Source organism: Prionailurus viverrinus, chromosome A1 (genome assembly GCF_022837055.1).
Source record: "Prionailurus viverrinus isolate Anna chromosome A1, UM_Priviv_1.0, whole genome shotgun sequence".
In the NCBI taxonomy this organism is placed as follows: Eukaryota; Metazoa; Chordata; class Mammalia; order Carnivora; family Felidae; genus Prionailurus; species Prionailurus viverrinus.
In genome coordinates this window covers 127,511,494-127,536,195 of record NC_062561.1, presented here as the reverse complement: position 1 = coordinate 127,536,195, position 24,702 = coordinate 127,511,494, and the positions used below count along the sequence as shown (strand labels likewise).

The window sequence follows — 24,702 nt, the reverse complement described above, 5'->3', positions numbered from 1 at the left end:
TTGGAAGTGGCCTAAGTGTAAATATTTTAATCTACCAAAGGGAATTAGTTGTTTGGAGTGTCCAACATTTCTGTAAAGGTTTTTAAGAAAAAAAAACATTTACTTATGAAATGCTAATAATACATATTATTTTAAATAAATATCCCAGACCTGTTTTTGCACCCTTAGGGGATACTGTATTTCTAGAATCTAGAGCCCTTTAAGTGCATCATAGGGAGAAAGAGGTTTTTTTTTTTTTTTTTTTTTTTTTCTGGTCATAAATTTCATCTTTGACCCAATTTGTCTTAATTCATTCCAGAATAGAAAATAGGTTTATGTTGCTTTGGTCAAAAATCACTTAAAATACAAAGCAATCCAGAAAACTGACTCTACCAGTTCAGCTTGTTGGAAAGGCTTCTTCATTTTACTGGTGCACTACTCTAGCACAAGTAGTATACACAAACAGGCAAAGCAAAGCAGTGCTGCAGAGGTTATATCTTCCAGGGGGGTGAATAGAAAGGCCACATGGGTCAAGTTGCTCACATGCTACCCTGACATAGCACTCTGAGTATACACACAAAGGAACAAAGAGTTTGAGTTACCAGTCATGCAAACTCTCTAACTTAAAGTTTCTTCAGACAGAAAGACCACTTCCTAAATATACCACACCAGAAATACCTGATTGAGAATTCTAATAGTATATGAAAACTATTCACAAACACTTTTTGGTCTCAAAGGGTTTTAGTCATGACTTGAAGATAAGATTTAGGTCACAGTTTTTCACATGCAGCTACTACCTCAGCCTTAAGATGGCTTGGTAGAGTCTGGATCCATTTTAAACATAGTCTGACAAGTGCCACATGGTCAACCGAGGATGGCATAAGACATACTCATTGTGCAATAAGACACACAGTGGACCAAGCCCATCAGGATGAACCTCTGATAACAGACTACCACATTCCAAAACTACTGTTGCTTTATGGAAGTTCATTTAATAGTGGAGTATTTTTACTTTAAAAAATATTTAATATGTGAAAGTCTATTTTCAGCATAGACTTGGTCAAAATTGGAGGTTTAAATTGGTCCCTGAAAAATGACCAGTGTGATCAACAAAAGGACTATAATGAATCTGGATCAGAGTTAAGTAGGTGAAAGATACATGCTCACCATGTGTTTGAGTGTCTTGTTGAAGTTAGGTTTTAGTTTTGTAGAATTTATCCTTCACATTTATCATAATGATGCTGAAGTTTTCTGCTACAACTGAAGGCATCCTAGTTCCCTTGAGAAATAATAATCTTAGCACTTATTTACCAGGCAGCAAAGGGATACTGACTTGAGGTAAACCTCAGCAGGAATTAGAAGAACCTACAGCAAAGTTCACCAAGGCAGTAGAAGCTGTGCTGGAGAGGGGAGTGCAGCAGCAAAGAAGGGATGGACTGTCCTAACTCAATTGTTCTTAGGACCCCAAACATGGGATGCCACATTTAAACTGCCATCTTAGGACTTGAGAAATATCATGCACCTTCTTCATCCATTCATGTTCTCCGAAATATAAATGCCCATCCACTTGGAGGACACCTATTTAGATGAAAAATTTTCCAGTCCAGGTTTGCACTTGAACTAAGAATGGAAAGGAATGTGCCAACACCAAAGCTCTTGGAAGCATTTGCTCAACAATCAAGGTTTGTTTCTCAAAGTAATGGCAGGGGTGAGGGTGAGAAGATGGGCATCAGAGAGACAGATTCATACTTGAAATACTAATTGAATTGTATCAAATACAACAAGATGGATGTTTTGAATGTACACACTATGTACTTTTTAAGGTATCTTGATCTTGTAAATACAAATTTACGCCATCGTTAAAAACAATTTGTGGCTATTAAGCTTTTGTGAGGGATGGAGAGAATGTAAGAGGCTGAGTGTGTGTGTATTGTCAGCAAAAAGGTTCAACATTGCAATTAGTGTTAAAAATTTTAAGTAATATAGTTGAATCCTCCAGCATTACCTCTTATGACAAAAAATATTTAATTTTAAAACCAAAATCCGTTAGTAAAATTAGGAATAGAGAATATTCTCTCTTCCTAATGCTTCATAGCATTGAGCTCTGTTACAATCCCCTCTGGAAACTTCTCATTGAAACTCACACCTGGGTGGGAGCTTCAGGACAGAGAATGAATTAGGAAAGCTCCACCTCAACTGAGTTTTAGAAAACAAAGTATCCACAATTCCTTGGCAATGACACTTGGGCATCCCGCTTCCCTGACTGCCATAAATTAGTCAAATTTTGAACTAATTAGTTCAAATTAGTCATGTCTAACATTGTGAAGTAGGCTCCTGACTTGGTCGTTTGGTCTTAGGGCCAATTTCAGTCAGTTTCTCAGAGAAGGGGTTTACACAAAAGTAAAACTCAGCTCTTTACCTTCTATGTTTCTGACCCTGATTCTGCTCTCCCCTTTAAAATAATACATATAGCAAGGTCCTTGTAAAAGCCATGTGGACTTCATACTTAGGTCCCGGACATCTGTATATGTATATGGGATGGGGCTGTGAGAGAGGCAAGTTTTCCTTGCCTTCTTGCTTGGTATGAGATTATACAACTGAACCTAACAGCTCTATCATTGAACATGGCCATGTTCTAGTCCAGGTTATAGAAATAGTGCACTATCATGCAAATAGGCTTCTGTAGCAAACAAATATGTTTTGATTGCCACTCCCCTTCTCTTTCCCTTCACTGTCATTTCTGGAATTCTTGAAGCTTGTTGGCCCATTAAAATCCAATAAGACATTCTTGTCTTGACTAAGCTGTGGCCTGCCATCTAGGGTGCCAAAGTGGAAATTTATTACCAATTAGTGGATCTGAAGCTCAAGGTGAGAAATGACACTGATAGGCTTAACACATCCCACAGGTATTCTGTAATTTTCACTTTCTTACTAATAATGTATATGACCTAGTTCTTTAGCTTGTAGACATTTATTATCCAATGGCAAATTTACCTATCAGTATCCTTGCTAAAAAGACTTGCACCCAATACTTTTACAGGAACTGTGCATGAAGAGAGGGGGAAAAAAAAACCTTGAACATAGCAACCGAAAGACGGGGAAAGTGACTCTACCTAATGAAACTGTCCTTCTACATCTGCCAATCTGTGCCTTCCTAACATCTAAACTGCAAATAATATTGGATGTGCTGAGGATGCCAATTTCCTTCTGGTGCCCAATGAAAAGAGCTGGTGAGATTTGTATGCTTGTTATTCCTATAGGGAATGGAGATATGCATTAGAATTAGGAAGAACTGGATTGAAAAGGACTGGAGATAAACATGGTCTTTTCCTCAATCTTTGAACCATTGGGATATTGTTTAAATTACTTGTATTAGGTACAAGAATGTAGCTGAGGTGTGAACAGAAGGCACTGGTTTGGGAAGCAAGCCTCTATCCTGTGAGAAGAGGGGCTCTAACAAGCTTCAACTTGAGCTTGATTCTGAGCATCGGTGATGGTTTCAGAAAGTGGTGGTGATTTGTGTGTAATGGGGGGCAGTTATTAGGGAAATAGGGGTGAACTCAGTCCTTTGAGTGCTGCAGGTATTCCTGTCTTGGTTAAAACAACTGTCATATCATGCCTTAACCAGATGCCTCTCAGGCTGTTGGTGCCCTCGACTATTCAGAATGTTGGGCACATACAGTGGCAACAGTAACCCTGGGTTAGAGACATTGATTATTTAAACAACTAAATTAAGAGGATTGTTTAAATCTAGTTCCTATTAAATAATTCTACTTCTCACACTGGAACTAGATTTAATGTCTTAGAAAATTGGCGAGAGTTTCAAACACAGTACTTTAAGTTCTTTATAGTCAATGGTCTCCTCAGTTATTAATAACACTGAAAAACAGACACATTTCCTGAACGGTAAACTAACCAGACCCATGACGGTCTCCTGAGATCTCCTCTTGTCCACACACACAAACAATTCCTTGTTTATCATCCATACAAGTGAATTGCAAATTTGAACCCGTGGCACAAAAGTCAGTTGTAGTGAAATTACAGTCTGAGGTCCCAGCAGTAGCTTAATCTTGAGAAGAAATCTGAAACAAAAAAAGAGCCTACAAAGACAAGTAACAAATTACATGCAAATACCAGATGTTTATAGATGGATAGTCCTTACAAATTTGAGATCACATATTTGCCACATATTAACACAGGAAATCTCCCACGAATTGAATGCATGTATGAGCCACTGACATCAAAGATTTCCCTCAAATAATTATTAGGCAGTATAAATGAAGGTTAATCAACCATTTATAAATGCTGTTGGTTGGTGATGTGCCCCCCGCCCCGCAGAACTGCCTTTGTGGGGACATTAACAACCACAGTTGGGCTGTGGTGGAGGAGGGGTTTCCTTGAGTCTTGTGTTCTGCTTTGCGGCAGTGATGGCCGGATCCGTCTCCAAACTCTCTGACATTTTGTCACAGATGATATCCACAAGACGCTCAAATGTCTGCTTGACATTAATGTTATCCTTGGCACTTGTTTCAAAAAATTCAAACCCTGGAGGAAACAAAGAGAAACACAGCTTGGTCATTTTACACTTCTGCTGAAAACTAAATGGGACTTGATGATGGTTTTCACTGGTTGATTGTGTGAGAGAGAAGAGGTGGGCCCAAGATGCAATTTGAACAAATGTTATCATCTTGCTATCAAATTCTTTTGTTCACGGCTGTGTTCCCATTTTATTTTTCCCTATTTTTTTTTTTTTTTTGCTACCAGCACGGCTGAATGAACACCAACAAATCTCTCTGCAGAAGTTAGTAAGGGCAACGTCGAGGATCTGCCACAACATGTCCTTCCAACTCCCGGGCACCAGGTAGCTTCTTGAAAACTTCTCTAAGATGGATGTTATTTGGCATATCTTTCTTGTCCCATTTCAGATTCTATCAAAGCTTTTAACTTACATGTTTTCCTTAACCTGCAATAGGGGCTACCAAACATCATCAGGGTCTGGTCTGACTCTTTCTGTGTCTGCCCTGCTGGGGCCCCAGGAAAGGAGGGAGGGTGGGCTTTTGGTAAATTTTCAGCATCTAATTGGACACAAGGTGGCACTAAGGAGTCACTGGATTTACCTTAAATGTGCTTCAACCTCCTTTCAGAAATTTTTGTGTCCTCTTAGCCCTTCACTGCTTTGTATACCATTGCATCTATCTATTGGTGCTGATTTTCCTAGGGCTTCTGTCATCTATCAGCAGCAGTGTTTTTACTGACCTCTGGGAAAGGACCTGATACATTCCCAAAGAGATGCCAGAATAGCCAGGAGGTACAAAAAAAGGTGGTGGCAGTTGGACACTTCTACCGATGTGTCACTGTACCTGGGCAGAAGCAGCCATAGTTGGCTGTTCTGTACACAATCTTAACACTCTATTGTTTGCCTTCACATTCCAGGGGCTCAGCTTGCCAGTTAGTTGCCATGACAACCTCCCCAGTCCATTCAGGGGACTTTGATTTAGGATGTATTGGGCTGGACACAAAAATGCTTTTCTAATCCATTCTGAATTTTACGCCCTATAAATCCTTCTGCTTACATCTGGCCCTATCTCAAAGGAGCCACATGGATTCAGAATGATTAAATCATTTGATTTCATCTCAGCTCCTGAGACCAAAGGAGGAAAAAAATAGACTAATATTTTACATCCATGTCTAAACACTTTAATAACCCAGAATACTTTTTAAAAGTAATATTGAAAGATAAAAAGCAATTCTCTGGAAAAACTTATAATTTAGTTATGATACTATGGAGTTAAATGACTATTTTTGAGCTTGAATTTCACTCATTATGTATTGTAAAAATACGATGTGATTAATTGTAGGATTGGATTTAGAGGAGCATGAGGAAGAACCGTATGGATCTAAACAATGTGTTTATTGCCAAGATGTAGGACTATATGCATCCTATTGGGGATTTTCCCAGTGCTAAGTAAGGATGCTAAGATTCCACTGAACTTAGAGGAAAAAATCCCATAATTTGGCACAAAGGTTTTATGGACAGATTGAGTTCTCTCATGCTAATACTTCGTTTCCTTAAATAGTGGCATTTGGGAATGCACTGGACTTGAAAGTCTCATAAAACATTACTCATAAAACAGTCATCTGTGTAAGCTTTTGTCACATGTGATTCCTTTAATCTGGGCTTTGAGACACACCCTGATGCTGGTTTACAACTTGAGGTTAGTAGAATGAACCTAAATCCCAAGAGCTAGAATTCTCTCAGGGGCTTGACCAGGAAAATAACACCATATTACAACAGTCTTCTATAGAAGAGGGTGCCAGGGTATGGTGAGTGGTAGATGCATTATCAGTCAGAAGATGGGAAATCTAGCCTCACCATCAAGTCATGTTTTTGTCAGGTTACTTTTGACATTTGCCTTACTTAGTTTCAGAGCTCAAAGGCTCAGAGTCACAAGGCTCAAAGGAGAAAATAAAGTGCCAAGTGAACCCAACCCTGCTATGATAATAGTATTAATTAAACAAATATTTGAATGGTTATCATATAACCGGTCCTATTCAAAGAACTTGATATATTGTACCTCCTTTCTTCCGTGAAGTAGGTGCTAGTATTGAAATAATTTCCTGGTAAGGAAACAGGCACAAAATTATCTAGTTCTTTGCCGAAACATTTATTTGCCCAGTTTATAATGGTAAAACTGGCTTTGAACTACTAACCTGGACACTCTCTTGCAACTATTTGGTTTCAGCTGAATTGGGAATTCTATGCTAATCAATAACCATACTCTAAATCTAGTTAATTTTATAATTTTTTCAATAGTGAAAGCTTATAGTGTAGACTGTGAAACAACTATCATAATGATTGGTACTCTGATACATTGTGCTACATAAGACTGATGGAGTTGGCCATCAGACATAATCTGAGGCATACCTCAGAGATCTTGTCAGTTCAATTCCAGACCACCTCGCTAAAGTGAACATTGCAATAGAGCAATCCAGATGAATTTTTTGGTTTCCCAGTGTATTTGAGTTTATGTGCCAAAAATGTACATAATTCAAAAATACTTTAAAATTTCTAACCATCTGAGCTTTCAGTGAGTATTAATCTTTGTGCTGGTGGAGGGTCTTGCTTCGATGTTGATGGATGCTGATGGTGTGGGTGGCTGGCAAGACAACAATGAAGTTTGTAGCAAAGATGGATTCTTGCTTTCACCAACAGCAGTGCATTGCTGTTGGATAACATTTTATGCAGAGAACTTACTTCAAAATTAGAATCCATTCTCTCAATGTTGTCATTTTCCATGCCCAGATCTATAAGGGGAATCACTATCTATGGAAGGTATAACCTTATAATATAGAAAGCTTGAAAGTAGCATTGATTCTTTGATGTTGTGTAAGCAGGCATGAAAACATAACATAGGTAGGTATAACAGGAGAGACGGCTCAGAAACAAATCCAGGCATCTATGGCCAATTAATTGAAATAGTCCCACTAGTTTGCTTTTGAAGTCAGATTTTTAAATTCTTTTTTAATCCTTATTTATTTTTGAGAGAGAGAGAGAGAGACAAACAGAGCATGAGCAAGGGAAGGGCAGACAGAGAGACACAGAATCCGAAGCAGGCTCCGAGCCGTCAACACAGAGCCCAACATGGGGCTCGAATTCATGAACCGCGAGATCATGACATGAGCCGAAGTCAGACACCTAACTGACTGAGCCACCTAGGTGCCCCTGAAGTCTGATTTTTAAACCAAAAATCTTCTGCATAGTGAAGGAAACCATCAACACAATTGGAAACCAACAAAATTAAGAAAATATGTGCAAATCATAAATGTGACAAAGGATTATCTAAGGATTATCTAAAATGTATAAACAACTCCTACAAGATGGCAAACAGGTAAATGAAAAGGGAACACGTGTTGGGCCTTATTAGTCATTAGAAAAATGTATACAAAACAACAGTAAGATAGTCATTTTGAAAGGTGAGAAGTGATAATCTTAAAAAGAAGTTCTGGTGAATAAGTCCAGAAAAGAGAATGCTTATGCACCATTGGTGTGAACTGGTGCAGCCACTCTGGAAAACAGAGGTTCCTCAAAAAATTAAAAATAGAATTGCCGGGTCATATGATAATTCTAAGTGTCAATTGATAAATGGAAAAAGAAAATGGGGTCTATATACATACACAAATGAAATCTTGCCATTTGTGTCAATAAGGATAGACCTTGTGGGGATTATAGTAAGTGAATTAAATATGATGGAGAAAGAAATACCATATGATCTCACTTACATGTAGAATCTAAAACAACAATAGAAAAACAAACTGTCAGACACAAAGAACAGATGAGTGGTTGCCAGACATGGGGAGGATTAGAGGTGCATGAAACATCCCATTAGAAAGTAAAGTCAAGCATTCACTATCTTTAAACACCACTGATGGGAATGTATAATGATCCAGGTTTTTGGAAATACTCTGGAAGTCTTAACTTTTTAAACATAGTTACAGTATGACCCAGCAATTCTACCACTAGGTATATACCTGGGAGAAATAAGAACAAGTCTATATAAAAAGTTGTATACAACTGTTTACAGCCACAACTTCTAATAAACAACAAAAGAAACCAGCCCTAGTGTCTCATCCACTAATGGATCATCAAAGTGTAGTATATCCATATAATGGGTTATCATTCAATCATAGAAAGTTTTTCTTGAAAACATTATGCTAAATAAGTATACATAAAGGACTACCATTGTATGAATGCATTTATACAAAATGTTCAAAACTGGCAAATCTATAGAGACAGAAAGTAGGTTAGTGGTGACCTAGGGCTGGCATGGCAAGTTGAGGAAAGAGAGAATGAATGCTAATGGCTGTGGGGTTTCTTTCTGGGGTGATGAAAATGTTTCAGTTTGATTACAGTAAAGTTGTACAACTCAGAAAACACTAAGCCCCAGGGAATTGTACACTCTAAATGGGTCAATTTCATGAGGTAGGAATTACATTTCAATTATGCTGTTATACATATTTTTAAAATATGTGTTAAATCAGTGAAAATGTATGATGGCCATAAGAGATCTCTATCGAAATGATTTCCCATGCCCACCACTCTAGGTCCTAGAGAAATTTTCTTTTACAGGCAACAATGTATTAGTACATGTCGATGGCTATACCAGGTTGTGAAATGTCATTTGCTTTCAAAAGATGTTCTGGGAAATTGAGTCTCTTTCTCCACCCCCAGGAAAATCCTAACCACTATTTGGGACACTTGGACGGTCTTCAACTTCACTTTGAAAGAATAATCAGAATTGCTATCATTTTTATAGAGGGTAAGCAGTTCCTACAACCATACTGCAATAATCATTTTCATCTCATTATTGAAAGTCTATGATTTGTGCTCAGTTTTCTATTGTCAAATTCCTAATAAGACCTTTGATTTCCAGATTCTAATGGCAGTTCTGTGGAACTAGATGAACCAGGGTGGAAAAAAAGGTCATTTTGCTGCCAGCTGGGTGACATTAGGGCCAAAACTCTGGATTTCTGAGCAGCACAATGAGCTGGCAAGTGAGTTCAGGAGGAGCAATCAATAAGAATTTGGATATACTTGCCTCAAGAAGTGCTGGAGAAAGCCTTCCAAAGCTGAAGAGAACCGGAACTAAGCCAAAGATTCATATTGCTACAATAAGTAGTCAAATATTCTAGTCTGAGTCCTCATCATTAGCCAGGCCTGACCAGATGGTAGCTTTCTCCTGCTTCATCTGGATTCTTATTATATATAAGGGTTATTGTATGGCCTTCACAAATCATGGTGGATGTAGAAAAAGTTTGGTGCCTACCTTTCCTATTCCTGACAGGAGTTTAACATTATCTGTAGGTGAGAGAAGCTCAGCTTTAGCAGTACAAAGGGTAGTGCTACAACTACAGTAGCCCATGCTAGGATTCATTCCTTTTGTGAAGAAAATCTACTTTATTAACTAACTCTACTGACATCCCCTCCTAGAAAGCACCAAAGTTAGTCAATAAGGTCGACAAGCCTGTCCACCCCTTCTCTAGTGAAGTGCCTTGATCCAAGGCACTTCCAAGTTTCCTCTAGATATGGCTGTGTATTACATTTGGCTAGCAAACTGCTAAAAATTACATTTTGACCCAACTTAAAATTCTTATTTCTAGAGTGTCATCACTAAGATGGCAACATAGGTTATTCTTTGTTGCTCCTTCACAAGAACTAACAATTATTCATAGACAAGACACCTTTCGAGAATCCTAAAAGAAAGGAAGAGGATGAACAGAGACCAACACACATAGCTAAAGAGACAAAAACATGGTCACAGACAAAACAGACATTAAACTTAAGGGATGCCTGGGGGACTTGGTTGGGCGTCTGACTTCAGCTCAGGTCATGATCTCATGGCTTGTGAGTTTGAGCCCTGTGTTGGACTCTGTGCTGACAGCTTGGAGCCTGATTCAGAGATCTCTCTCTGCCCCTCCCCAGCTCATTCTCTCTCTCAAAAATAAACATTAAAAATAATTTAAAATAGTAAGAGAGACAAGGAAAATGTATAAATATTCTATTACAAAAGGGTCACTCCAGGAAGGTGTAACCATTGTAAATACTTATGCACCCAACATCAGAGCATCTAAATACATATAGCAAAACAGAGCTAAATGGAGAAATAAATAACAATATGAGAATAGTTGGGGTCATTGATACTCTATTCTCAACAATGGATAGTTCTGCCAAACAGAGCAGATTAGAACACTACAGAATAAAAAGATCTTAACAGCAGAATATTATTCTTCACAAGCACACATGATATATTTTCTATTTTAGAGCATATGTTAAGCCACAAAATGAGACCTAGCAAATTCAAGAAGACTGAAATCATATCAAATATCTTCTCTGGGGGCGCCTGGGTGGCGCAGTCGGTTAAGCGTCCGACTTCAGCCAGGTCATGATCTCGCGGTCCGTGAGTTCGAGCCCCGCGTCGGGCTCTGGGCTGATGGCTCAGAGCCTGGAGCCTGCTTCCGATTCTGTGTCTCCCTCTCTCTCTGCCCCTCCCCCGTTCATGCTCTGTCTCTCTCTGTCCCAAAAATAAATAAACGTTGAAAATAAAAATTAAAAAAAAAAAAAAAAAAAAAAATCTTCTCTGACCACAATAGTATAAAGTAGAAACCAGTAACAAGAAGAATACTAGAAAAGTCATGAATACATGGAAATTAAACTGAACATAAAGGATCAAAGAAGAAGTTAAAGTGGAAGTAACAAGGCATCTTAAGACAACCAAAAATAAAAACACACCATACCAAAACTTAAGGGATGTACTAAAAGTAGTCATAGGGAAATTCATTGCAGTAAATGCACACATTGAGAAATAAGAAAACTTCCAAGTGAAACCAAGCCCCAGGTTAGCAATAAAGATTAGAACAGAAATAGAGAACAAGAAAACAATAGAAAAAGTTAACAAAATTAAAAACTTCCCTTTTAAAAGAAGCAAAATTGACAACTCTTTAGAACAACCAAGGATAAAGCACCCAAATCAAAAACAGTGTAAAGTAATGAAGACATTACAGCTTCTACCACAAAAATACAAAGAATGTTAATAGGCTATTGTGAGCAACTATATGCCAACAAACTGGACAATGTAGAAGGAATTCTTTGGAACATGCAAACTACCAAGACTAAATCAGGAAGGACCTGCACACACCAACTACTAGAAAGAAAATGGGTTTTTCTTCATTTGAATCAGTAATCAAAAATATGCCAATACAGGATGGCTTCTCTGGTGACTTTTACAAAACATTTGAAGAGTTAAGAGCAATCCTCCTTAAACTCTACAAAAAAATTGAGAAAGAGGGAACACTCCCAAAGTTATTTTATGAGGCCAGCATTACCTTAATACAAAAGCACAAGAAGGACACAACAACAAAAGGAAACTACAGGCCAATATCCCTCTAGTATATACATGAAAAATTCTCAATAAAATAGCAAATGCATTGAGCTCAACATTAAAATAATCACTGACCATGATAAAATAGTATATATCCCTGAGATATGAGAATGGTTCAACAAAATTAATATATTAACACAATGAAAGAAAAAAAATAGGATCATCTCAAAAGATGCAGAAAGAACATTAGACAAAATTGAACACCCTTTCATGATAACACATTGATACGCTGAGGTACATTCCTTCCTGTATCTAAAGGCCACATAAGCCCACAGCTAACATCATACTCAGTGGTGAAAGACTGAAAGCCTTTATTTTGAGATCAGGAACAAGAAAACTGTTTCCACTCTCACCAATCTTATTCAACATAGTACCTCAAGTTCTAGACACAGCAATCAGACCAGAAGAAAATCCTGACTCCACCAAAACTGTTAGATTTAAATTCAGTAAACAATGAAAAATCAGTAGTGTTCTATATAGGAATAAATTGTCTGAAAAATAAAATGATCTAATTTACAATAGCATCAGAAACAATAAAACACATAAGAAATTTAAGGAAGTGTAAGAGCTCTCTTCTAAGAAAATGATGAAACAAATCAAAGTAAAAGTATCCTATGTTCATTAATTTTAAAAACATTGCTAGAATGTCAATATTACCAAAAGCAATCTATAGATTCAGTACAGGATAGATTCAGTATAGGATTCCAGTGGCATTTTTTACAGAGGTGGAAAAATGATTTTAAAATTTATATGTAATCACAAAAAATCCTGAATAAGCAAAGTCAACCTGAGAATAAAGAACAAAGCAGAAAACAGCACAATGATTTCAAATTATACTATAAAGCTATTATCTTCAAAACAGTATGTTTCTCACATAAAAACAGTCACAGAGAACAGTGGAACAGAACTGAGACTCTTTAAAACACAAATATAATCAATTAGTATTTGACAAGGGAGCCAATACTCCATGGAGAAAAGACTGAAAAATGTACTATCTTATACCACTCACAAAAATTAATTTGAAATGGATGAATGACTTAATTATAAGACCTCAAACTGTAAACCTCTTAGAGAAAACATGGGGGAAAAGTTCTTGACATGGGTCTCAGCAATGATTTTTTAGACATGACACAGCACAAGTAACCTAAGCAAGAATAAACAAAACATCAAACTAAAAAGTTTCTGCACAGCTAACAATGAACAAAATGAAAATCCAATCTATCGAATGGGAAAAAATATGTTTATAAATCGTATCTGATGGGGGCTAATACACAAAATATACAAAGAACTCAAAGTTCAAAAGCGAAAAGACAATCTGATTAAAAGGTAGAGAACAACTCAAAAAGATATTTGTTTGAAGAATATATATGAGTGGCCAACTGATACAGGAAATTATGCTCAACATCATCAATCACTATGGAAATGCAAATGAATTCCACAGTGAGGTATCCCCTCACACCTGTTAGAGTCGGTAGATCAGAAAGATAAGAATTAACAAATGCTGGTTAGAATGTGGATAAAAAGGAACCCTTGTATACTGTTATTGTTGGTGGGAATGCAAATGAGTGCAGCCATATGGAAAACAATATGGGGGTTCTCCCCCAAATTAGCATTACTATATGATCCAGCAATTTCATTTCTAGATATTTATTTGAAGAAAACAAAAACACTAATTTGAAAATATGGATATACCTCCATGTTTATTGCAGCATTATTTACAATAGCCAACACATGGAACAACCTAATTATCCATCTGTGGATCATGGATAAAGTGGTGGTGGTGTGTATGTGTAATATTATCCAAACATCAGCAATGAAGAAATCCTGCCATTTGAGGCAACATGGCTGGACCTTGAAGACATGATGCTATGGGAGGAGTTACAAAGACAGGAAAGTAGGGGGACCCCGGGCTTTCCTGGATCCTCAAACACAGTGGTATTGAGAGGTCAGATCATTTGAAACACCTAGGATATCAACTTGCAGAGTGGCAGAAGAATTTCCACAGTTGGAGTGAGATAGCATGGTACCTGTGAATTGTGTGGAAGTGAATTAGAGAAGAGAAAAATGGCGGCGCTGTGGATCCCCTGCCATTGACAGACAAAAGGCAGAGAAAGAGAGAAGGGTTGAGAACAGTGGCATTTAGTTTCCAGGAGAGGAAAACCTCTCTGGACCATGGACTGGGGAACAAAAAGTACTGGGTGTCACAGGGTATTTTTTGCAAACAGTGTTTAGAGGTCAAGCTCTCAGGTTTTGTAAGTACTTGACTTTCCTTGGAGTGGAGCTGTGGTGCTTCTGGGGTAGGGGGAGCTGGCTCCAGGGTACATAGTGTGGTGTAGAGATCTCTAGGTGTGTTGGGAGAGAACATTCCCTTCCTGGAGTACTTTTGGAACAGGGTGTATTGCCTCTCCAAGGACAAAAGACCATGTAATCACCAGCGAAATGCTTTTCATCACCAGGGAGACAGAGATGCACTCAGAGGGAATATAAAATTTACTTCTTTTAGCGGTGCTACACCAAACATTCTTCACACCATGCAAGTCTGTGGCTGGTTTTCTGGAACAAAGGATTTCAGACACAGCATGGAGAGTCTCTACTCTGGAGTATGTGGGTAGATCCTTGCAGTGCTGGGTCCTTTAAGACTTTGGGTTTTGAATCCCAGTCACATGTCCAAAAAAAATGCAGGAGAGTTGTGGCACAGGGTGAGCTGACTGTCCATGCTATTGAGTGAGGGTTCCCTGAATAGTGGGGGTGTGAGATACCCAGTAGGGATGAGAGACTGAGGTGGTGCCATTCTCCCCACCCATGCCAACATGGTGGGACTTCAGAGAACAATACAGCAACCCCTAGCAGAGGCAGAACCCATATATACCAAACCGCACCCCTCTGTGCCTGGCAATTGCTTATGTACTGGGGCAAGACAGACTCTGAGCCAACACAGCAGGCCTCTTCTCCAGAAGATCAGCATAGCCAGCACCTGGGATACATTAAGTCTACTAAAAGTGGAGTGGTTCACAACACCTGCACCTGTTCTGGTAGGAATAGGCTTACTTTTTTTTCCTTTTGGAATCAGGCTCATAGTTTCTTGGGTTTTGCATTTTCCTTTTTTTTTTTTTTTTTTGATCAGACATTTCCCTCCTTTTTCCAGGCTTATTTCAACAAAAAAATCAAAGCACACCTAGTTAAAGATCCAAATACTCTCCACTGCAAAAAGGATGAACTCTGCAAATGACTGACCAGTGGCAAAGAGCAGACAATATGCAAGAACAGAGTGCATACAGCCTACACCAGAAACATTCTGAGAAGTGCCAGTCCTTAGAGAATGTATGACCCCTTTTAAATATAGCATTACTCTCAGGTGCAGGAAACATAACATTATTTTAAAACAAGCAAAAGACAGAAACTTAGCCAAAAGGACAAGAGAAGGAATTCTCCCCAAAAGAAGGTTGAGAAAATGTCACAGCCAGGGACTTGCTCAAAACAGATATAAGCACTATATCTGAACAAGAATTTAGAATAGCAGTCAAATGACCCCATTGGTTGGGCTTGAAAACAGCACAGAAGACATGTGAAGAATCCTTGCTGCAGAGTTCAAAGACCTAAAAACAAATCAGGAAAGTTGAATCAACCACAAGAAAAAAAAAAAAGGAAAGCCCTCAAATACTTGGGGGTTAAAGAACATCCTAGTAAAGAATGAAAGGGTTCACCAGGAAATTAAAGAAAATATTAAAAAATACATGGAAGCCAATGAAAATGAAAACACAACAGTCTAAAACATTTGCTATGCAGCAAAGGCAGTCCTAAGAGGAAAGTACATAGCACTTCAGACCTATCTCAAGAAGCAAGAAAGGTCCCAAATACGCAACTTAACCTTACACCTAAAGGAGCTAGAAAAGGAGCAGCAAATAAAACCTAAAGATAGCAGAAGAAGGGAAATAGTAAAGATCAGAGCAGAAATAAATAATATATAAACAACAAAAACCAGTAGAAGAGATCAATGAAACTAAATGCTGGTTCTTTTAAAGAACCAAAAACAAAAAAAAATTGATCAACTCCCAGCAAGACTTATCAAAAAGAAAGGAGAGAAAACCCAAATAGATAAAATCACAAATGAAAGAGGACAGATCACAGTAATATCACAAAAATGCAAACACTTATAAAACTATGGGCAAACTGAAAGAAATAGACAAATTCTTCGGCACTCACACACTACTAAAACTGAAATGAGAAGAGAGAAAATTTGAACAGGCCCATAACCAGCAAAGAAATTAAATCAGTCATCAAAAAATCTCCTAACAGAAGTCCTGGACCAGATGGCTTCCCAAGGGGAATTCTACCAGACATTTAAAGAAGAATTAGTATTTACTCTTCACAAACTGTTCCAAAAAATAAAAATGGAAGAAAAGCTTCTAAACTCACTCCATGAAGCCAGCATTACCTAATTCCAAAACCAAAGACTCCACTAAAAAGGAGAATTACAGGCCAATATCTCTGATGAACCTGGAAATGGAAAATTCTCAACAAGGTACTAGTAAATCAAATTCAACAGTACATTAAAAGAATTAATCAAGTGGGATTTATTCCTGGGCTGCAGGACTGGTTCAGTATTCACAAATCAACGTGATAGACCACGTTACTAAAAAAAAAAAAAAAAAAAAAGGATAAAAACCATATGATTCTCTCAATAGACACACAAAAACAGCAGTGACAAAACAGAGCATCCTTTCTTGATAAAAACCCTCAACAAAGTAGGGGTAGACACAACATTCCTCAACATCATAAAGGCCATATATGAAAGGTCCACAGCTAATATCCTCAGTGGGCAAAGACTGAGAGCTTTACCCCTAAGGTCAGGAACACGACAAGGATGTCCACTCTCACCACTGTTGTTCAACATAGGACTAAAAGTCCCATCCTCAGCAATCAGACAACAAAGAGAAATAAAAGGCATCCAAATTGGCAAAGAGGAAGTCAAACTTTCATTTTTTGCAGATGACATGATACTCTACATGGAAAACCGAAAGAGTCCATCAAAAAAATTGATAGAACTGATAAGTGAATTCAGCAAAGTTGCAGGATATAAAAGTAACATACAGAAAATGGTTGCATTTCTATACACCAATAATGAAGCAGCAGAAATATCAAGGAATTGATCCTATTTACAATTGCACCCCAAACCGTAAGATACCTAGAAATAAACCTAGTGGAGGTAAGGGATCTATAGGTGAACTACGGAAAGCTTATAAAGGAAACTGAAGAAGACACAAACAAATGGGGAAATATTCCATGCCCATGGATTGGAAGAATAAATATTGTTAAAATGTCTGTACTACCCAAAGAAATCTACATATTCACTATAATTCCTATCAAAAAAAAAAAAAACCACCAGCATTCTTCACAGAGCTGGAGCAAACAATCCTAAAATTTGTATGGAAACAGAAAAGACGGTGAATAGCTAAAATAATGTTGAAAAAAGAAAACCAAAGCTGGAGGCATCACAATTATGGACTTTAAGCTATATTACAAAGCTGTAATCATCAAGGGAGTATGGTACAAAAACATAGATCAATGGAACAGAACAGTGAACCCAGAAATGGATCCACAAATATATGGCCAACTAATCTTCGACAAACCAGGAAAGAGTACCCAATGGAAAAAATACAGCCCCTTTGGCAAATTTTGCTGGAAAAACAGGACAGCGACATGCAGCAGAATGAAACTGGACCACTTTCTTACACCATATACAAAAAAAATTCAGAATGGATGTAAGACTTAAATATGAGATAGGAAACCATCAACATCTTCTATGAAGGAGAAGACAGGAAGCAAACTTTTTGACCTCGGCCACAGCAACTTCTTACTAGACACGTCTCCAGTGACAAGGAAAATAAAAATGAACTATTGGGACCTTGTCAAGATAAAAAGCTTCTACATAGTGAGGGAAACAGTCAACAAAACTGAAAGGCAACTGATGAAATGAGAGAAGTATTTGCAAATGACATACCAGATAAAGGGTTAGTATCCAAAATCTATAAAGAACTTATCAGACTCAACACCCAAAAAACAAGTAATCCAGGGAAGAAATGGGCAAAAGACATGAATAGACACTTCTCCAAAGAAGACATCCAGATGGCCAAATGACACATGAAAAAATGCTCAACATCACTCATCATCAGGGAAATACAAATCAAAACCACAATGAGATACCACATCACTCCTGTTATAATGGTTAAAAATGAACAACTCAGGAAACAACAGATGTTGGCAAGAATGCAAAGAAAGGGGAGCCCTTTTCACTGTTGGTAGGAATATAAACTGGTACAGCCACTCTGGAAAACAGTATGGAAGTTCCTCATAAAATTAAAAATAGAGCTACATTATGACCCAGAAATTGCACTACTAGGTATTTACCCAAAGGATATAAAATCCTAATTCAAAGGGACACATGCACCTTAATGTTTATAGCAGGGCTATCAACAATAGCCAAATTATGAAAGAGCCCACTGTTCATCAACAGATGAATGGATAAAGATGTGGTATACACACACACACACCCACACACACACACACAATGGAATACTACTCAGCAATCAAAAGGAATAAAATCTTGCCATTTATAACAATGTGGATGGCACTAGAGTGTATTATGCTAAGAGAAATATGTCAGGGAGAAAAAGACAATATATGATTTAACTCATATGTGGAGTTTAATAAACACAGCAGATGAACACAGGGGAAAGGAAGCAAACCATAAGAGACTCTTAAATACAGAGAACAAACTGAGGGTTGCTGGAGGGGGAGGTGAGTGGGGGGAAGGGTTAAATGGGTGATGGGCATTAAGAAGGGCACTTGTTGGGATGAGCATTGGGTGTTACATACAAATGGTGAATCACTGGGTTCTACTCCTGAAACCAATACTATACTGTATGTTAAGTAACTTGTCTTTAAATAAATATATAATTCAATAAAAGACATAATGCTTAATGAAAAAAAATTCTGTATGATCTCACTTATATGTACAATTTGAAACAAAAACTCACAGAAAAAGTGATCACCTCTGTGTTTACTAGAAGTGGTAGATGGGTAAGGGGGAATTGGATGGAAGTGATAGAAACATAAACTGTTTATGAGACAGATAAGTACTAGGGATGACATATATAACCTGATGATGACAGTTAACAACAATCATGTTTCAGAGAGCAGTTTTACAAGAGTCTACCTGAAGAGATCTCATCACAGGATAAGTTTTTGCTTTTTTTACTTTTTATGTATAACATGGTGGATGTTCACTAAACTTTTTGTGGTAATCACTTCACCATATATATAACTCAAATGTTGTGCACCTTAAACTTAGTGCTCGGGGCACCTGGGTGGCTCAGTCGGTTTAAGTGTACAACTTCAGCTTGGGTCAAGATCTCATGGTTCATGGGTTGGGGCCCTGCGTTGGGCTCTGTGCTGACAGCTCAGAGCCTGGAGCCTGCTTCAGATTCTGTGTCTCCCTCTCTGTCTGCCGTTCACTGGCTCACTCTCTCTCTCTCAAAAATAAATAAATAAAAAACATTTTAACCCATTTAAAATAAACTTAGTGTTCAATGTCAATTATGTCTCAAAAAAAAAAAAAAACCTGGAAAAACATTTCTAATTTCCAGTGGTTAAAAATTAGCCAAAAGAGTGGAGAACGGTAATGACATTCTTTTCCCTTTGATTTACAACTAACTGGATATCCATGACCATACAAAAGTGCCACCACACAGCACACCAGGAAGCCTCCACCTTGCCCACCACAAAATCCATCCATCTGTATACCTGAAAGTGGGTGGACTGTATCTCAAAGGAGTCTATAGAGCCAGGGGAGGGCAGCACTCCCCTAGATACTTTTACTGGCAGAGGAGATAGAGGGTGAAGACGCTGCGTGAGAATATGTCCACCTCTGCCTGCTCTAACTGAAGGGACCTACTGCTCTCTCCCAGGAGAGCATGCAGTGACTGATGGAAAGGAAAGCAAAGTGAAGACAAAGAGAACTGAAATAAAGCATCTCCTAGTGTTTGCCCTAGGATTCTGACAAAAGGACTGCCCATGGACCTCTAGGAACACCCATATAATCTGCCAGCACCCTTTTTGTTTTGTTTTGTTTCTCCACCAGCATTTTTATTTCATTTTTTCATGTGCACACTCCCAACCTTAACTGCCAGTCCATTCTGGCAAGAGAAACTAAAAACCTGTGCTATAGTGCCACCTTCTGGAAAATGAAACAAAACAAAAATGATAATTTTTTATGTAAAATGCTGCTACTGCTGCATTCAAAGTAGTAAACACCTTTCTTATTTAGGTTGGCAGAAATGTGCTACCAAAAAAAAATAACAATTCTCCAGCATCCCACACCAAAGGTATGGACTATTGAAGTATAACTAATAGTTCAAAAAAGCTGTTATGAAGTATTTCAGCAACCCACAAAAGAACTCAGAAAGGTGGCATGGTGATCTCATAAGTGAGATGACAGAAGAGACAGAGTACTTTTCCAAAGAAATTGAAAGTCTAAAAGCAACCCAAGAGAAATGCTGGAGCTGAAGAACTGGATAAATGAAGAAAGTATTACAAAGAGTTGCAAGCTGAATAGATCAGATGAAAGTGAGCTTAAGAATAGGAATTAGAAATGATTCAGGTGTTAGAGGAAAGAGCCTTGAGATGTAAAAAATGAAGAAACCCCATGACAACTTTGAGAATCCATGAGAAAAACCAACTTAAGGGGCACCTGGGTGGTTTAGTCGGTTGAGCATCCGACTTCAGCTCAGGTCACAATCTCATGGCTAATGGGTTCGAGCCCCACATGGGGCTCTGTGCTGACAGCTGAGAGCCTGGAGCCTGCTTCAGATTCTGTCTCTCCCTCTGTCTCTGCCCCTCCCCTGCTCACACACTCTCTCTCTTAAAAATAAATAAACATTAAAAAGATTTTAAAAAGAAAAGCCAACTCAAGAATAACAGGTATACCAAAAGCAGAAAAGAGGTAGAAGGCAGCAAAGATCTTCCCAAACCTGGGAAGGAATTGCATAAGAAGCCAAAAGAACACTTTAGTATCTCAAGACAAAAATATCTTCTCCAAAACAGATTATATTAAAACTGTAAGTCAGTTATAAAGAATTTTAAAAAGCCAGGGAAAGAAAGTAACCTGCAAAGGGACCCCCATTAGGCTAACAGCAAATTTCACAGCAGAAACTCTACAGGCCAGGAGACAGTGGAATGGCATATTCAAACTGCTAAAAGATAAAAAATTTTCAAGTAACAATATCTAGCAAAATTATCTCTCAGGTAAATGGGAAACAAAGGCATCCACACACAAACAAAAGCTGAGGGAGGTCAACACCATTAGAACTGTCTTGTAAGAAATGTTGAAAGGAGCTCTTAAAGCTGAAACAAAAAGAAAAAACACATAAAACTCTGGTTAAGGTGACAGATGGTCAGAATTAGAAAACTGTATTTTTTAGAAAGGTATATTACATAGGAATAGGATAAAGATTAAAGGAGCATTGATAATAACTATACCTACTACAAGTTGATAATCAAATAAGCATTAAAATCGGTAATTTGTGACATCAAAACTATAAAAGGGGGGGATAAAAGGATTGAACCTTTACAGGTTAAAGAAGAAAAACTGCTATGGGCAGAAAAAGGGTTGTTAACCTGCAATATGTTACATGGAACTTCATGATAACCACAAAACAAAAACCTAGAACAGAGACACAGACATAATAAAAATAAGAGATTGAGTAAATCACCATGGGAAACCACCAAGGTTTACAGAAACAGAAGGGGAAAAAATAAAAAAAATAAGCACAAAGCGAAAGAGAAAATGTCAATAGTAAATCTTATACACATCAATAATGACCCTAAATGCAAATGGCTTTAACTCACCAATCAAAAGGCACAAGGTGGCGGGATGGAGAAAAAACAAGACCCAAATTATGCTGTAGGAACGTGTTTCAGTCTAAAGAGACATAAAGGCTAAAAGGGAAAGGATGGAAATTGATATTTTAAGCAAAGAGAAGCCAAAAAAAAGAAAAAAAAAAAAAGCAGGCGCAGCCATACCGACAGCGGACAAAATAGACTTGATGCCAAAAAAACAAGAGACAAAGGAGGTCATTATATAATTACAAAAGGGTCAATACATTAAAAAGATGAAATAATCATAAATATGTATGCTCCCAACACCTGAGCACCAAAAATATATTAAGCAAATACTAACAGGTCTTAAGGGAGAAATAGACAGCAATACAATAGTACTAGGAGACTTTAATACCTGTCAGCAAGGGATAGATCACTCAGACAGAAAATCAACATGAAAACACTGGAATGAACCACACATGACAACAAATAGACTTAACAAACACAGAACATTGCATCTAAAAACAAAAAAAAGAATACACATTCTTAACTGCACATGGATTATTCTCCAGGATAGAGTATGTGATAGGCCACAACATAATTATTAGCAAATTTAAGACAACCAAAATCCTAACTACTTTTCTGATCACAATTAGTATGAAAAAAATCAGCAAGAGTAAAAGAATAGCCACATAAATGTGAAAACTAAACACCATACTGAAAAAAAAATGTCATGGGTCCCAGAAGAAAACAAAAGGAAATAAAAAATTATGTTCAAACAAAAATGAAAATAACTTATCAAATCTTGTGAGATGCCACAAACCAGTTCTGAGGGAAAAGTTTGTATCTATACACACCTATTAAGAAGTTAAAAATTTTAAATACACAACCTAGTTTTACACCTCAAGAACTAGAAAAATAAGTATAGATTGATGTCAAAATTAGCAGAAGGAATGAAATAATAAACATCACAGTGGAAATAAAGGAAACAGAGACCAGAAAAACAGTACAAGGATCAATAAAACTAAGAACTGGCTTTTCAAAAAGATAAAACTGACAAAATTTTAGCTAGACTAAGAAAGAAGACTTGAACTCAGAAATAAAAGGAGACATTACAACTAATATTCCAGAAATACAAAGAATTTTGAGAGACTACTACAAAAAAATTATATGCCAACAAATTACCTAACCAAGAAATGAATGTATTTCTAAAATATACACAACCTACAATGATTGAATCAGGAAGAAACACGAAATCTGAACAAATAATGAGTAAAAAAATTAAATCAGTAAGCAAAAACTTTCCAACACAGACAACTCCAGGACCAAATGGCTTCACTCGAGAAATCTATCCAACAACTGAAGAAGAATTAACACCAGTCTTCCTCAACCTCTTTCAAAATCAATGTGGAGGTGTCACTGCCACGCTTCTGCTTTGAAGCCAGCATTACTGTGATACCAAAACCAGATAAACATACCTTAAAACTAGATGCTGCTAAATATCACTGATGAATATACACACAACATTTTTTAAAAAATGTTATCAACTGAATTCAAGAGTAACTTACAAGAATTATACCCCATGACCAGGTGGGATTATCCGTGAGATCCAAGAATGGTTCAACATATGCAAGTCAGTAAATGTAATGCGTTACAATAAAATGAAAGATAAAAATCACCGGATCATCTGATAAATGTGGAAAAACGTTGGGCAGATTACAACATCCTTTCATGATTAAAAAAATAAAACCACATTGGGTAAAGAAAGCATCTACTTTATAATGATAAAGAATACTTTATTATTTATACTTTGTAATAATTATACTCTATACTTTATAATAATAAAGGCCATATATGACAGACCCACAACTAACGTTATACTGAATGGAGAAAAATTGAAACATTGCCTCTAAAATAAAAAAAGAAGACAAGGATGCTAGTTTCACCATTCCTATTCAGTATAGTACTGGAGGGAAGAAGGTGTCCAAGATGGCAGCAAAGGAACCCCCTGAAGTCCCCTCTTCTCAGACACAGAGTCTATACCCATATATTGAGCAGTTTTTCCTAAAGATCTAAAAGATAACTGAGCAGTCCTGCACAACAAAGAATAGAGGCACCACATAAAAAAATGGCATAAGAGATACAGACATGGTAATGACAGTAAATCTACTGATGCTAAGGAGTGGCAGTAGGAATGACTGTAACAGAGGGGCCTGCATGCAGGTTTGCAACATGCAGGTTTGCAACATGTGGCTCAGGAAAAAAAAAGTGGTTTAAAGGGTAACTAGAAGTTAAATGAAAGAAACCCATTCACTAATGTTAGAGCGTCCACCAAATGGTGGACCAACTTCTGGAATGCTTTCTGGGGTCAGAGGTGGTAATGAATACCATTGTCTGTGTCCACCCTTTGACTTGATAGCCCAGATAGAGGCAGAGTCCAGGTGCCCTAACCAGCCCGTCACATCAGTGAGCCCTGGACCCCTAGCCCATACTACATCTTCCTGCTCCCCCAAAGCAGACCATTTTCTGCACCACTACAATGGCCCTGGAGCATAGCATGCCAGAATCTGATAGCCCCGTAAATGCTTCTGCTCTAGCCATCCCACCAGGGTGGCCCCAGCATGCGTCCACTCCATCTATCTATGGAGGCCTCCACCCCTGCACAAACAGCCTGGTATATATCCACTTTACCTCATGCTTTTCCACAAGACTGCCCAGGTACACACTGCCCCAGGAACTCCAGTTCCTGCTATAGTTACAGCCAGCCAACCTAAAGAGCCAGGCACACAGTCTACACAGAGAACATTCCTACACAAGGGCACTCCTTCAAGATTGGGAGAGGTAGCTGTGTTCCCTGATACACAGTCACATAAAATGAGGAGAAAGATAAATACACTCCAAATTAAACAAG

General features: G+C 37.8%; 1 protein-coding gene and 1 long non-coding RNA gene across 2 annotated transcripts in view; one reads left to right on the top strand and one right to left on the bottom strand.

The window, feature by feature from the left end:
- Nucleotides 1-2,992: 2,992 nt before the first annotated feature.
- LOC125175915 (uncharacterized) lies at nt 2,993-9,296 on the top strand. Its single transcript, XR_007156067.1, has 3 exons — nt 2,993-3,209; nt 4,744-4,840; nt 9,209-9,296. It is a non-coding gene; the product is annotated as an uncharacterized LOC125175915 (long non-coding RNA).
- Nucleotides 4,111-24,702, bottom strand: part of RAB3C (RAB3C, member RAS oncogene family) — a 302,968-nt gene continuing 282,376 nt past the window's right edge. Inside the window, exon 5 of the mRNA XM_047876639.1 lies at nt 4,111-4,524. Within this exon, the coding sequence (XP_047732595.1) occupies nt 4,337-4,524 (188 nt within the window). The 3' untranslated portion in view covers nt 4,111-4,336. The remainder of the gene's footprint in view (nt 4,525-24,702) is intronic.